The 14,743-nt window shown below is 46.3% G+C and overlaps 1 protein-coding gene across 1 annotated transcript in view; it reads left to right on the forward strand.

Moving 5' to 3' along the window:
• Positions 1–14,743, forward strand: part of GLS (glutaminase) — a 1,476,479-nt gene that overhangs the window by 1,391,303 nt on the left and 70,433 nt on the right. The window contains exon 17 of the mRNA XM_069615675.1: positions 7,210–7,273. Coding sequence (XP_069471776.1) covers positions 7,210–7,273 — 64 coding nt within the window. The remainder of the gene's footprint in view (positions 1–7,209; positions 7,274–14,743) is intronic.

The following is a 14,743-nucleotide window of genomic DNA, read 5'->3' on the forward strand; positions in this document are numbered from 1 at the left end:
ACCAGCAATAAGGTTCAATAACTAATATAGATTTATGTGTACCCTATTTACCAAAAAGCACACTCCCAGCATACTTGCAAGTGTTTTCTTATCAACCTGGGACTCACAGTAAAGGCAACTCATAGTAATTGACGTCGTGGTTGGGGTGAAGACTCCATGAAGGGGTATTTTGAATGTGTGTTTTGTGTTAATATTTGCTTTTGTTCAATCCTTTTTGTATGTTCAACTATTGGGCCTATTTTGTCATCTTGTCAGGCCACAAAAGGTGCATTCTATTTGAATATCTTTGAGCAGCCGCCTTCAGTGACATTTTATCACCTTTCGTTTTCCTTCTTTCGTCCCACGTGCCCTTTACTATGACCAATGTGAGACTTTTTTTGTCAAAATTATGAATTGCAACTCCTTCTGCTTGTGTGCGTGTTTTTGGCTGCTGTTTTTTTCCCTGTACCTACCGATCTATGCAGCACTCTTCTGGCTTTTGTTTGCCTAAGAAATCTGACTTCAAAAACCAGGATCATTCTGGGAATCAATTGTAGCTGTGCCTCACATAGGAAGGCTATGTGAGGCACAGCTACAATTGATTCATGGAGCAGTTGAATAAAAGGTTTTGCGACTCTTAGCTTCATCATGGAAGGCCAATGTATTTCTATGATCCTTGCGTCACGGCCTCAACCTAGAAGGTACAGATCTGCTTTGCAGCTGGTGGTTCTCAGACCTTGCCTTTCCTGGCATCCTTGGGTTCAGCAGTCCTCTTAAGCCTGTATTTGATTCACAGCAAAATAGTCTTGGACTTCTATTGCCCAGATTACATAGAACATCTGATTCCACACCTTCTCTCTTCCACTTTCTTTATCTTTTACACGTCTATGCAAAGTAATCCTGCTTTGAAGGTATTACCCAAATTGATCATTTCGAATTGGCCGAATAGTAGAGCAATTGGTGCAAGGAATTATCTTAGCACCCTGTTGCCTTTTTCAGCGTACCCTTTGCCTCAATGGTCCTAAAATCACCACCAAGGAAGTTCAGCCATGCCTGATTATTGTTCCTATTCAACTGCTCCATGATGGAAGAATGAGTATGCTAAAGTGTATTTTTGTGTATTTGGTATGTTCTACTGCCATCACCCCAAATCCACAAAGTACTGTGGTGGGACGGACAGTTCAAACAGAACAGTGGATGAAACACTAAATAGCACGATCGTTTCCCCTCTTATCTCCTATACTGTTCCTGCTCGTGGTGCTCTTGAGATTCTCAATGTCCCCTGTCTGCTAGATGCCTGAACCTAAGTTCCTTCTTTTTCCATCCTTTGTTCAGGGGCATATTTTCCTAACCTAAAAATAAGGGGGTCAGGACAGAGGACTATTTCTTTGGTCATGATGTTTGAAAGAAATGCAGTGCACCTAATTTGATGTCTCTGCACACTGACACACAAAATTCAGATTCCAATCAGCTAAGATTTTCGCAATCCCTACTCACTCCCCAGCACAGCCAGTGTACTTTCTGGTCGCCTGTAGGGGTTCGGTAGGTAACAAAATCACTCATACTGAGGTGCAAACAAGAAGACTCGAGTCTAAAAAAGCAGTGTGCTGGTGTTGCGTAAACAAATGATGCAGCGATCTCAGCAAGTATGCTGTTGTCGTGGGGCAACATATCCAAGTTGGCAGAGGTCCTCACTTGAGTGCTCCACCCATAATTACTCTTCTCACAGAATCTGCAAAGGAGCAACTCTAGATACACTGTCATTTGGAGAGTATGGCTGCCAGAAATATTTCAGCTGCTGACTGGAGAGCAATACTAGGTCGACGTAGGATGCAGAGAACATATCTGTGCTGATGGCCTGTGGCAAAAGGTCACTCTGTGCTTCCTGCTCTGTCGTCAAAGCCGAAACCAGGATTACTTTGTCCAGTACTTTTTGGTATTATTATGGTATTTATTGAGTGTGGACCTAGCTTCAGGAAGCAGTGGAGCGCTTTACAATCATAGGGGGAATAACACGGAGAGGGAAGCAGAGAAAAAAGGAGGTGGGAGCTAACAGGGGTGGAAGGAAAGAGTAAAAGCGAGGAGAACATTGTTTTTGTCTTACATTTCCTCTCTGTCGCAGGAAAAATGTAAACGCTGCATCCAAATGTGCTTTACAAGCAGTGTTAACTAATAGATTCTAATGGAATCCGCCTGGTCTTGGCGAGCTGGAAAACCGAGGTGGATTTCACAGGAATCCATTCATTGTATGCCTGCATGAAAATCTCATGCAAGCATACAACAAAACGCAATTACAAAACGAGATAGTGGAGGAATGCATGGCAGAGATTGTCTCTCCGCTCCCTGACTCTCCTCTGCTTTGTGACTGCAGGAAAATGGGGCAGAGTGGGAAATTGAGACATAAAAGCATTATGCCATGCTTTTATGCTTCAATTTCCTGTCACCCCTCCCCCACATTTCAAACGATGCTGCAAGTGTTGTGGAGATGTTTCCGTGACCTGCAATGTTATATCTCTACAGACATTGAAATGCGGCAGAGTAATTATGCAGGAGACAAGTGAAGACGCAAAGCCTGACAATTAGACGTGCAATCATGTATTCAATCACACACGAACTGGCACGCGGTGGGAGGCCCTGCGTACATCAACTCACGTGGGTTGTTGCCCACTAACATAACAATAGAAATGGGACAATGCACATGGGTCACTTCTCATGGTAATAGAGACAGTACGTTACATGCAAGTCACTTGTTCATGTCCCAGAAGGTCTGACTCCACCTTTTATCCTTCCCGGGCCTATACAATGACTAACATGGAGCGGAGCAATGCTAACACTTCGGGCTAGATTATCCAACGCTTGCACTGGTGGTAAAAATTGAGCAAGTGCACTGAGCACCAGTTTTGCTTTGTGTGTAATACCGGTCGGTTTGCTGCACGACATAAAAAAGAAACGCATCATGCCTCCAAGTCCTATCTTTTACATAGGACAAGTGGAACAGTATTATTTTACATTGTACATAAAAAGAACAAATGAATAATGTGCTTGGGTGTTCAGTTTTCTTATATTGGTACAAAATGTTTTCTAATAGGATTGTACCTCAAAGATGCGTGCCTTCTTGACCCCATCTACCAGATGCACCGGAAATTCTTGCAGTTCACAATCATGTCGCACCACTTCCAGTACAAGGTGCTGCCAATCGGCCCCTTGTGTGTTCACAAAGCTCATGAATGCTGTGGCAGGCCTCCTTGGCCTCGAGGGCCACCACCTATACCCCTATCAGGATGACTGGCTGATGAGGGCCTTGTTCTTCACCAGCTAGGGTTCTCCCTCAACCAGCGGAAGTCCCAGTTGACCCCCACAGAGGACCTGGTGTTCCTTGTGGTGCGCTGGGACACAGCCACTCCAAGGGTGGTCCCCACGTCCGTAAGGATCCAGTCCCTTTGCAAGGCGATAGGGCACTTTCTGGCCAACTCGACCACCTCAGCATGGTGGTTCCAGCACCTTCTGGGCATGAAGGCGTTGTGCGTGCTCACAGTGCGGTACGCCCGCCTCGAAATGACACTAATCCAGCTCCACCTGGTGGCCAACTGGGACCTGGAAACAGGGATGTAATCAGACAGGCTCCCTAGTGGACCCCTTCACCTGCTCCCTGAACAATTTGTGCTGGCCTTTTCTGCACATATGGCTCATTCCGACTTCCAGGTCGATACCTGCCACACCTATTTGGCAGCCATTGGGGCCTACAAGAATTCCCCAGGGCACAACTTTTCAGCAACCAACCCAGTGGTAAAGGCCAACCTCAAAGGTTTGTCCAGGCTTTTTCCTCCGGTGCATAGGCCGCACCCGGTCTGGAACCTCAACATGGTTCTGGCAGCTTTACAGCATAAACCATTTGAGCTGATGGCTTCGGTGGACATTGACTGGTGACGCTCAAGGCAGTACTGTTGGTGGCGCTCACCTCTGCATGCATAGTCAGCGAGCTGCAGGCTCTGTCGTCATGTGAGCCATGCACCACCTTCCACAATGACATGATCATCTTGTGCACTCATCCAAACTTCTTGCCCAAGGTGGTTCTTTCTGAACCCGGAGTGGGAGGCTGAAAGGGCGTTGCATTCCTTGGATTTGAGGAGAGTGCTATCTATCTATCTATCTCTCCCAGACAAGATCTTTCCGGAAGTCAGAGGTGCTGTTCGTCAACTTCGGGGGCTAGTCTCCCGGCACCCAAGCTTCCAAGGCTTCCATTGCCCGTTGGATGGTCCACGTAATTCCGGAGGCGTACGTGGCCATGGGTAAGACAGTTCTTGCGAGGATTCATGCCCACTAGTCAGACCCAAGGCTACGGCTGTCGCCTTTCAGAGACATGCTTCCTGGTAAGTCATTAGCAAGGCGGCTACATGGGTTACTCCGTCTGCGTTCTGTAAGCACTATTCCCTGGACACCAGCTCCAGGTGGGATGCAGAGTTTGGTCCGGCGGTTCTGAAGAACCTTTTTGCTTTGTCTTAAGCGTGAAGAAGGTTGTTGCTGCACCTCCCAATTTTCTTGTTCAGTGAAATCACCCACAAGGATGGAGGAAAAGGAGCGGGACGAATGAGTAATTAAAGTTACTCACTGTAGTGACTAGAGTACTCATAGTCCTTAGTCCCCTTTCATCCATACGTCCCACCTACCTTCCCCCACTAGTATGCCAGGGGCTAAAATGTTCAGCATAGCCAGGTTTTCAAGCGTCCGATATGTATAAAGGGGACTGAGGTGAGGCGCCGGAGGGCAGGATCGCGGGGAGCTCCCTGTGCACTATGCTAGATTTAAAGGGGTAGCTAATTCTTTGCTGCCAAAGGTTCCATACCGTCCCCAAGTTGGGGGACGCCCACAAGGATCGAAGAAAGGGGACTAAGTACTATGAGTATTCTAGTCATGACAATGACTAACTTTAATTAAGACAACATGTTCCTGGAGTAGGGAATTGTCAAGCAGACAACCTCATCAGAGAGGTCCATCACGCCAGATATAGACGCATTTGCAGAAAGTACAAAAGCAAAAGGCTGCAACTTCTCATCCAGGTATCATCAAGAAGGGTCACTTGGGAATGCCCTGTGAATGTCAAGTTCAGAGGCTTTTGTGTATGCTACTAAACCTCTAATAAACAGAGTGGTACAGAAGTTATTGGTGGCAGCACTAATCCTAATTGCACCAACATGAGTTTGTAAAGTGTAGTACCCTAATCTAATTTGAATGTCTGTATAATCATGCTGCACCCAGCACAAATCTTCTGTTGCCTGCAACAACAAGCAAATATCAATACCAAAATCCATAGTCTGTGTATTTGGCAGCATGGTTCCTGACATCATAGAGATTGGGCATTTACAGTTACTACCTAAATGCATCAACATCATAACACAGGCACGTAAACCAAATACACAAACATGCTACTTTAATAAGTGGAAGCACTTTATGATACAGCATAGAAGGCACCCAATCAACCCAATAGGATGCACATCTGCAGAGGTTACCATGTACTTACTGTACCTCATTTATTCAGGACTAGCCTACACTTCACTTAAATTACTCTTGGTGACACTGATGGCATACACCACAATGCATCATAAGTTGTCATGGTGGAAAGTGCCAGTAGTAAAAGCCTTCAGGAAAGGGGTCAAATGTATTCACCCACCAGGCCAACCCATAGTTGGGGTCTTGATCACAGTTTTACATCGGGCGTTGCTTCCACCAATTGAACCTATTCACAAATGTTCTCTATAACATCTAACATACAAGGTGTTTTTGATAACAATTACCTCAATAGGAAGAATTAGCAAAGTACAGGCTTTGTCAGTAGACAAACCATTTGTCACCATCCATAGAAACATAGTGTTCAGAAAGCAGTCATGAGTTCCACAATACATTTCAACCTACCCACATCAGGGTTCGAAATTGAGGGGAGCTGGGAGCTATTTAGCTCCTGCTTCTAGCCTAGGAGAGTCTGGTTAGTTTAAAGCCAACAGCTACCAGAAGCTACTTTTGGCTCCCCAGGCCAATTGGTGGCTCGCAAAACATGCATATGCGGCATTCATTTTGAGTATGCTTATAAAGAAGAATTAGGGCACATCTAGTACACATTTAAACATAATGAATCCTACCAAAGGGGCCAAAAATGAATGTGTACGTCTCATGTGGAAGTTACTTTCACAGTGCACTGGGTACTTGCCTCTGGTTCCCCAGCGGTAGCTCCTGTCTGCTTGGTGATGCCAGGCACCCAGGAGCTGGATTTAGCACCTGCTCATTGAATCTAAATTTGAAACGCTGCCACATTCTTTCAAAAGCCTGCAACAGGAAGGCACTTGCATTCACTTGATGTTTGAAGGGACATAAAGTTCTACATGGACAGAACCAAGCGATAACAAAAGACAAGCCCGTTTTTTGTGTCTTTTGCCACAGGGCAAGAGGGCAATCCTATATGTAAACTAGCAAAGCTAGATTAATTGTGCAATGCATTCAGGGATGCTACAACTTTGCCCACATGACTCTGGTAGAAAAGCCATGAGTTCATTCTACTCCGGGAGTAGGGGCTAGCAGCTAAATGGGCTTCCATACATAAATTCAACAAACACTATTGTATGGGTAGTCAAACAAGAGCAGGGGCTGAAGTTGTTCTGGCAGTTCAGCATAATTTGTTTTCTGTTGTGACTCCTGCAAACCCACCACCAGTAACACATACTGTTTGGTAATCTATGCATCATATGTGTATCTAAACCGGTTCACAAGATCCAGACGACAAACATTCCAGTAATGGTCCTTCTAGTGCCAAGTCTTGTGTACTCACGCAGCTCCTTGGTGCTCAGTACACAGTGGACAACAAAAATAACACTTAACAGGTGGGGATGAAGTAGATAGCCATGCAATGCTCTCAGTAAACTTCTGGAAATCAAACAAACTGATGAAGGCACCAAGGGACAGAATGTTTACCTGCACACATATGGTAGGGATAGTGTTAGATAAACAATGCCGTTGAAGCATACTTCTTTTAACGTTTGATTCAGATAACTTGTAATACTCTGGCCCTACCACTAGGTGGCAGAATATGCATAGCACGTGACTAAACGGATACAAGCATCACAAGACTGGGCAAGTAATGTTTGTCATATGTAGTGCATACTGTGAAGTTTAATCTTTCAGTATTTTATTAGGTTTTGCAACTTCCAAATTCATCCTTTAACCCAAATATTTCTTTCGTAGGTCACATAGAAGTGGTTAAGTTTCTGCTGGAAGCCTGCAAAGTGAACCCATTTCCCAAAGACAGGTGAGTTAATTAGCTCAAAGTACTATCATTAAGTCATAAAATATCTCTTTGTGTAAACAGGTACTGCCTGGCAAGCTGCAGTCCTCTTGCCATTTAAAAACATATTATAATAGACACACGTTTTATTCTGTTAATCATATACTGTAGTGCAACTGCACTGTATTATTTTATCTGTGTGTAACAATTTAAATGAACTTCTATACAATTATATATATTTTGGGCAGGAGTGGTGATGTGCATTGTTGGTAGCATTTATTGGGTTCATAATGTAATTTTTAACACAAACATAGTCCCTGTTGTGTAATATTTTTACCTAGTTATATATTAGGTTATGGATTATCAATTCAAGACTTCAGGTTCAAATGCTGTCCGAAGTGTACTGTAATCCTGTATGAGGGAATCTTGTCCTCTATTCTACTCCAACTCAAAATGACTTTGTGACCTACGTAGATCGTGCTTAAGGGTCTTCTCTCTCCCAGTCTTGAGCTTAAGTGTCCGTGGACACTTCATATCTCTCTCTCTCTCTCTCTCTCTCTCTCTCTCTCTCTCTCTCTCTCTCTCTCTCTCTCTCTCTCTCTATAGCTGTCTTTCTCAGGCTTGAGGTTTTCTCACACCATCCTTCTCTCTACTGTACTCAGGCGTTGGGAGTCCTAATTCTTTCGCTCCTCAAAATATCGATTTTTCCCATCGTGTTCTTCATCATTTGTCACTTTCGTGACTAGCGGTAGCGGGGATCCGTTGCCGGTGAAAATTCAGACCATCAACAGATCTTCTTCATTTTCAGGCCTTCTCCATGCAGCCATGGCAAACACAAGCAAAGAAAGCCTGTTCATGCCCTGCTCCAAGTGTCGCCTTAAAAACATCTTTGTGGGCGACAGGCATGACAAATGCATATATTGTGGTTATATGTCTTTCCATCGAAATTTTTACATTGAGGATTTGTTCCATCAAATCATTTCCATTGAAAGATGTTTCATCGAATTCCCATACATAAAGTGCAAAGTGTTTATATATCGAAACCCTTACATTTTTTGCATGGAGAGTCTATGAAACATGCATAACGTTAAAACGTTACAGGGAGCAGTCCAGTGCTGACATCTATAAAGTATTTCAGCACTGGCCAGCTTCCTCTAACTTGTGGTGTTTATTGTTTATAGGGGGTCCCCCCGACCTCTCCCCAAAGCCCCCCAACAAAACCCATTTTCAAAATGTAACCCTTGTCCACTGCTGAAATCTATGCTGTACTCTTATCAGAATCTCCTTCGTGCCAAAATGAAGACGACCCAATGGGAGATCTGCTCACATACAGGCATACCATATGTGGACCAATCACGGACCACAGTGGTCCCAGGCATTCACAGCACTCCAGACTCTCTGGCACCCAGGATGTGTATTGGAACGAGACGTTCCAGCCCACATCCTGGAGGCACACAAACAAGGCATTTAGAAGCCTGCGAAAGCTTGGCGTTTCGTGGGAGAATGCATGCCCAAATAAGGACTGACCCGGGTCGGCTCGACCTGGGGAAGGTGAAGGGGCAAGATGGCCAAAGGACAGGACAAAGAACCTCGTGGCATGGCCATTTTGGAGCCAGGCCTCCTATTTGTGCCCAACGCGGTAATCACGGTTTACCTGGCAGGAAAGGGTTAAACATATACGAAATGATAAGCTGCCACCAGCCCTGCCGTCGCACATCTGCACTTCTAAAAAATCCTTCGAGAGTAGCTAGAGCCTTTGGAAATGACTAATTGACCCAAGTGTACTGTACTGGAAGGTAAATTGTACACTTGTTACATGTTGCAGAAAAGTTGCAACATTGTAAAGGACTAAGGAAAACAAAGTCTCCCAGTACTGACTGTCTTAAGGACATGTCAGTTACCCCATAAAAAGTGAGCGAAAAGCCCAGAGTGCAGCAGAAGGCTGGGCTCCTCTGGTGAAGTCAGACTATGGTGTTTAACATCAACAAAAAGTTGGGGGGGTACACAACTGGAGGGAAAATTACACATAATGGGAATCTTTCCTAACAGGCACCCTTCAGCAAGGGAGACAGTCCTTTCGCTCCAGTAAGGGACGATTCTCCAGAACCTCCATGGATTATCGACCTTCATACCACAAACCATCTCACACTTGTTTGCAAGAGGCATACCGAGGGAGGTTGCAACCATATGGAGGTACACAGCAATGACGCAGAACTTCCACCCGCATGCAAACTCCCAAGCAAGCCTGACCAACACCAGGGCCTATGTCCCCACTTCACCACCCCAGTGAGAGGCCAGTTGTCGCAGTTTGACGATCAGTGGCACACCATCTCCACCAACAAATGGCTGCTCAACATCGTTCAACAGGGTCAAATCCTCCATTCTACCAATAAAGCCAAAGGAACAACACCTGCCCCTCCTCTTACAGGAAGTACAGTCCCTACAAAAAAAGGGCTATAGAACCCATACCATCACACTTCTGGGGCTCTAGAGTGTACTCAAGATTCTTTCTGGTAAGAAAAAAGTCTAGTGGGTGGAGACCCATCCTCGACCTGAAGCAGCTCAACAAGTCCCTCAAATAGCAAAAATTCTGCATGGTGACACTAAAACACAGTTCTCGACCAACTGGAACAGGGAGGCTTCCTCTCTTCTCTGGACTTGGAGGATGCCTACTTCCACATCGCCATACATTGCATGAACAGATACTTCCTTCGCTTTGTGGTGCAAGGCAGGTATTACCAGTTTAAGGCTCTGCCATTTGGCCTAAAGTCAGCACCAAGAGTCTTCACAAAATGCCTAGCTCCAGTGGCTGCCCATCTTCGCCGCGCAGGCATTTATGTCTATCCCTACCTGGACAACTGGCTAATATGCGCCCCCTCATGAATGCTAGCCCTGCAGCACACCAAATAGGCCATTCGATGCGAGACTTCTCTGGGATTCTCCATCAACTTTCCAGTCATGCGTTTCGTCGTCTCAGAACGCTCTGTTCCTGAGTTCATGACTCAACAGATGGTCATGTCTGGCTACCCCCTCAGAGGAGAGGGTCAGCACCATACTCCACAAGATTCAGCAGCTGTTCACTCTGCAGTTGACTACAGTCTTCATCAAGTCGTTCTTAGAGATGATGTCTTCGTGCATCTGGAAGCACTGGTGTCTCCCCTTCTGTCCTCTTTTCTTGAGTCTTCTGGATTCTTTGACCCCTTTAAGTCCGGTTTCTGGCCTGGCCGGGGCACGGAGATGGTCCTGGTCTCAGTGATGGACGACATTACTAGAGTCATTGATAAAGGCGGTGTCGGGCCCTGATATTATTAGATCTGTTGGCGGCCTTCGACACCGTTGATCATCCTGCCCTGCAGTCCCGGCTTTCTTCTGCTGGGCTGGAAGGTACTGTCCTGGCCTGGTTTATGGTCCTTCCTGGTTGACAGGGCCAAACAATCTCTTTGCCTCCATTCCTCTCTTCCCCCTCTTCACTTTCCTGTGGTGTGCCTCAGGGTTCCGCCTTGTCCCCGATACTTAACGTCTATATTCAATCTCTTCTGGGTCTCATCCGCTGTTACGGCCTCAGGTGCTATTCATATGCCGACGACACCTAGATTCTGGTCCGTTTAGATCTTTACCATGCAGAGATGTCGTCGTGCCTGTGTCAGTGCTTGGGGGCAGTTGGGGTCTGGATGAACCAGAACTGGCTGAAGCTTAACTGGGACAAGACTGAAGTGTTGGTTGTGGGTGCACCAGCGGGGTTGTCGCTCTGGGTGCCTGCTTTTTGGCCATCATCGCTGGGCAACCTCCCTACTCCAGCTTCTATAGTGAAAAATCTGGGGGTGACTTTTTCTGCCACCCTGTCCATGACTCAGCAAGTGGCAGAAGTTTGTGAATTGGGGCATTTCCAACTTGGGATTTAGCCTTAGGTACTCCCTTTCATTCCTCCCCATCTTCGTCCACCAGTGGTAGCTGCCCTTATCCTTAGTCGAATAGACTATTTTGACTCGCTCTATCCAGCCCAGCCAAAGGGCGTGATCCAGCAACTGCAGCGGCTTCAAAACCTGGCAACACAGGTGGCCACTGGCTCTGCCTTTGGAGCCCATATCACCCCCACCCTTCAACTCTTTAATTGACTTCCGGTGTCTAAGCGCATTGACTTCAAATCACTGTGTCTGGTTCACCAGGCCCTGCTGGGTCTTGGGGCTGGCTATTTGCATGAAAAATGCGTTCGCTACTGCCCGATGCGCGATCTGCGCTTATGGACAGCTGGCCTTCTGGTGATACCCCCCTATAGGCGTGCTCGGATGGGGGCCTGAGCAATCTCTGTGGCAGCGGCCAGATGCCCTGCCACCCGCATTAAAACAGATCACGGATCATCTGGAATTTAGACGGTCCCTGAAAACGTTTCTATTCTAGAGCAGGATGAGGTGGACCGTATTGGGGTTTACTAGCGCTAAGATGCCTTGTGGCAGTAGTGCGCTTTATAAATCCTTATAACATAACATAGCCTTGGTTCCCCTCTGCAGACTGCATATGAGGCCTCTCCAGGAGTTTCTGCATGCCAGGTGGCATCGGGTGTCGTGCTCCTGGAACAATAAGATCACTCTCACTCCACCGTTTCTCCGAACTATCCATTGGTGGAATCATTGAGAGCACCTCGCAAAGGGTGCTCCATTTCGCCACCCAACACACCAGGCCACGGTAACAACGGATGCCTCTCTGGTGGGTTGGGGAGCCCACACAGGCCAATAGCACGCAAGAGGCCTGTGGCACCTGCAAGAAAAGACACTACGCATTAATGTCTTTTAGCTCCGAGCAGTGTTCTGGGCCCTCAAGTCCTTCAAACCCCAACTCCAGGGCAAGGCAGTTTGCATCTTCTACGACAACACATTCACCATGTTTTATATCAGGAAGCAGGGCGAGAACCGCTCTCCCATACTGTGCAAGGAAGGGCAGGTGCTGTGGAACTGGATGATATAGCAGAACATCATTCTCATTCCGTTTCATATGTCAGGGATCCACAATACCATTGCAGATTCCCTCAGCAGGGACCTAAGATCCTGCCACGATGAGCTTCATCAGAGCCAAGTTCTTCTCTTCTCAATGTGGGGACACCCACTGATCAACTTATTTGCTGCAGCTGCCAACTCCAAGTGCCCCACCTTTGCTAGCCAATATCCTCAAGCCAGGAGTCTGGGGATGCCTTCTCAATCCCCTGGGAGGGGCTATTACTCTATGCATTCCCTCCAATAGCTACTACAACTAGTGCTAAATAGATTCAAATGGATTCACTGCAAGATGATTGTCATTGCTCTGGAATGGCCATGTCAGCTTTGGTACTCCAACCTCCTTCATCTTTTGGTGGCCCCTTGTGTCAAACTACCTCCTCTAACGGACCTGCTCTCCAGAGACGGAGAGTCTGTCCTGCATCACGATCCAGCCTCCCGGAAGTTCACGGTTTGGCTCCTGCAGCCTCAGAGTCTGGACAGTTCACATTACCTTTAGAATGCAGAAAGATTCTGGCAAAGTCTAGTGCTCCATCTACCCTATCTTGCTACAAGCACAAGTGGAAGCACTCTACTGGATGGTGTCATTTGCAGTGGCTCAACCCTTTTCACATCAAGGCCAAATGCTGCCATATCTTCTGTCATTGGCAAAAGCAGGGCTTGCACACGGTGTCCAGTTAAAGTACCTAATACAAAAGGATTGAATGCCAAAGGGTCGACTCAATTTGACCTAAAACCAAAGGGTCTAATTTTTTTTTTTTTTATATATATATATATTTTTTTTTTTAGGTTTCCGTTTTTGAAAAAAAAAGCGGTTTTACCACAAAAAAGGAGTTTGGGGCGGAACCCCCCCAAAAAATGTTTTTTTAAAAATTAAATTTAAAAAAAAAAAGAATTCGACCCTTTGGTTTTAGGTCCTTTTGATTCGACCCTTTTGGCATTCGATCCTATGCATTAGAAACTTTGACCTATAACCCTTGCACACGCTTCCATTAAAGTCCATAATGCGGCTATCTCTCGCTATACTCGCACAGCTGGCAAGCTTTCCCTCTGGTCTCACAGGTTGGTAAAGGAGTTCCTCAAGGGTCTGTTCGAGGCATTTCCTATGGCAAAGTCGCCAGTGGCACCGTGGGAGCTTAATGGGGTTCTCTCCAAGCTAATGGGTCCTCCATTTGCGCCCCACCGCTGGGCTCTGTTAAAGTTTCTATCATGGAAGACTGCTTTTCTGATGGCTGTTACATCAGCCAGGCGTGTTGGAGAACTACAAGCACTATCCTGGAAGCCTCCATACCTGACTTTTCACCAGTCCAGCGTGGTGCTACGCATGCATCCCTCCTTCAGGACGAAAGCTCACCCAGCTTTCCATCTAAATGAGCCACTGGTTCTGCTGGATTCTTTGGCTCTCCCACCTCTCCTACTGAGGTGGCATTGCACTCACTTGCCTTCAAGTTTTATATTGCACACACAAAAGACTTTAGCAGAACTTCACAACTTTCTGTGACATTTGAACTTGTTGAAAAAGGAAAGGCCCTGTCGAAATTTTCCATTTCCAGGTGGCTATATGGCTGCATCTTGCATTGTCTTCTGCTTACAAACAGGCCCCTGCCAGGTAGCCCAAGGGAGCATTCCACCAGACCTGTGGCTTCTACTACAACCTTCCTGTCTGGTGTTTTCCTGCATGACATCTGCAGGGCGGCTACATGGAGGTTTACCCACGCCTTCACGAGATTTTCCTGCATTGACATGGTTCCCTGTAATTTTGTCGACAGTAATTACTTTGTGGTAATTTATCACAAAGCAAATACTTCCATCAAATGTTTTAAAAAAATCTGATGGGGTACCGCCTCAACCCCTCTTCCCCTTTATTACTGCCGCTACCCCCAAACCGCTCCACCCCCCCTTTTTAACCTTATCCCACAATTCCCTAAATATTGTGATGAAAATTCAAAGTAATTACTTTGTGGTAAATTACCACAAAGTAATTACTGTGGGGAAACAACAGGATATCATTGACAGGGATTAGAGGGAGGAATCCTGTGTCAGCCAGGCAGTGCTTTGCAATCTATTTGTTTGAGGTGAGTTTTCCAGAGGTGAGTTTTCATTGCTTCTGTAGAGCTGTACCACCCATGAAAGATCCAATGTTGGAGAAGGAACAAGTCTTTTCAACACTACTGGGGTCCCTCTTATTGATTCCCAGGCAGGGCAGGAGGTGCATGTAATCTCATGGATTTGCACAGGGTTGGGGAAATATGCCTGCGATGAAGTATGGCTCAGGTTTATTCATCTCCATGAAGTAGTTTGCTTTCAAGAGACGTGGCGATGGACCCAATACACATTCAGGGCTACGCCACGTTTGCCCACCTGGCTGTACAAGGCAAAGGAGGGAGGCCCACTGGGGGTGTGCAGCTCTACGGATTTCTTAGAGCTGCAACTGAGTTTGGAGAGGGGCACAATTGTTACTGATAAACCTCTACCTCTACAATCAGCAGGATAAGGTTAATAAAAT

Source organism: Ambystoma mexicanum, chromosome 9 (genome assembly GCF_040938575.1).
Source record: "Ambystoma mexicanum isolate Mex_15411 chromosome 9, UKY_AmexF1_1, whole genome shotgun sequence".
NCBI lineage: Eukaryota > Metazoa > Chordata > Amphibia > Caudata > Ambystomatidae > Ambystoma > Ambystoma mexicanum.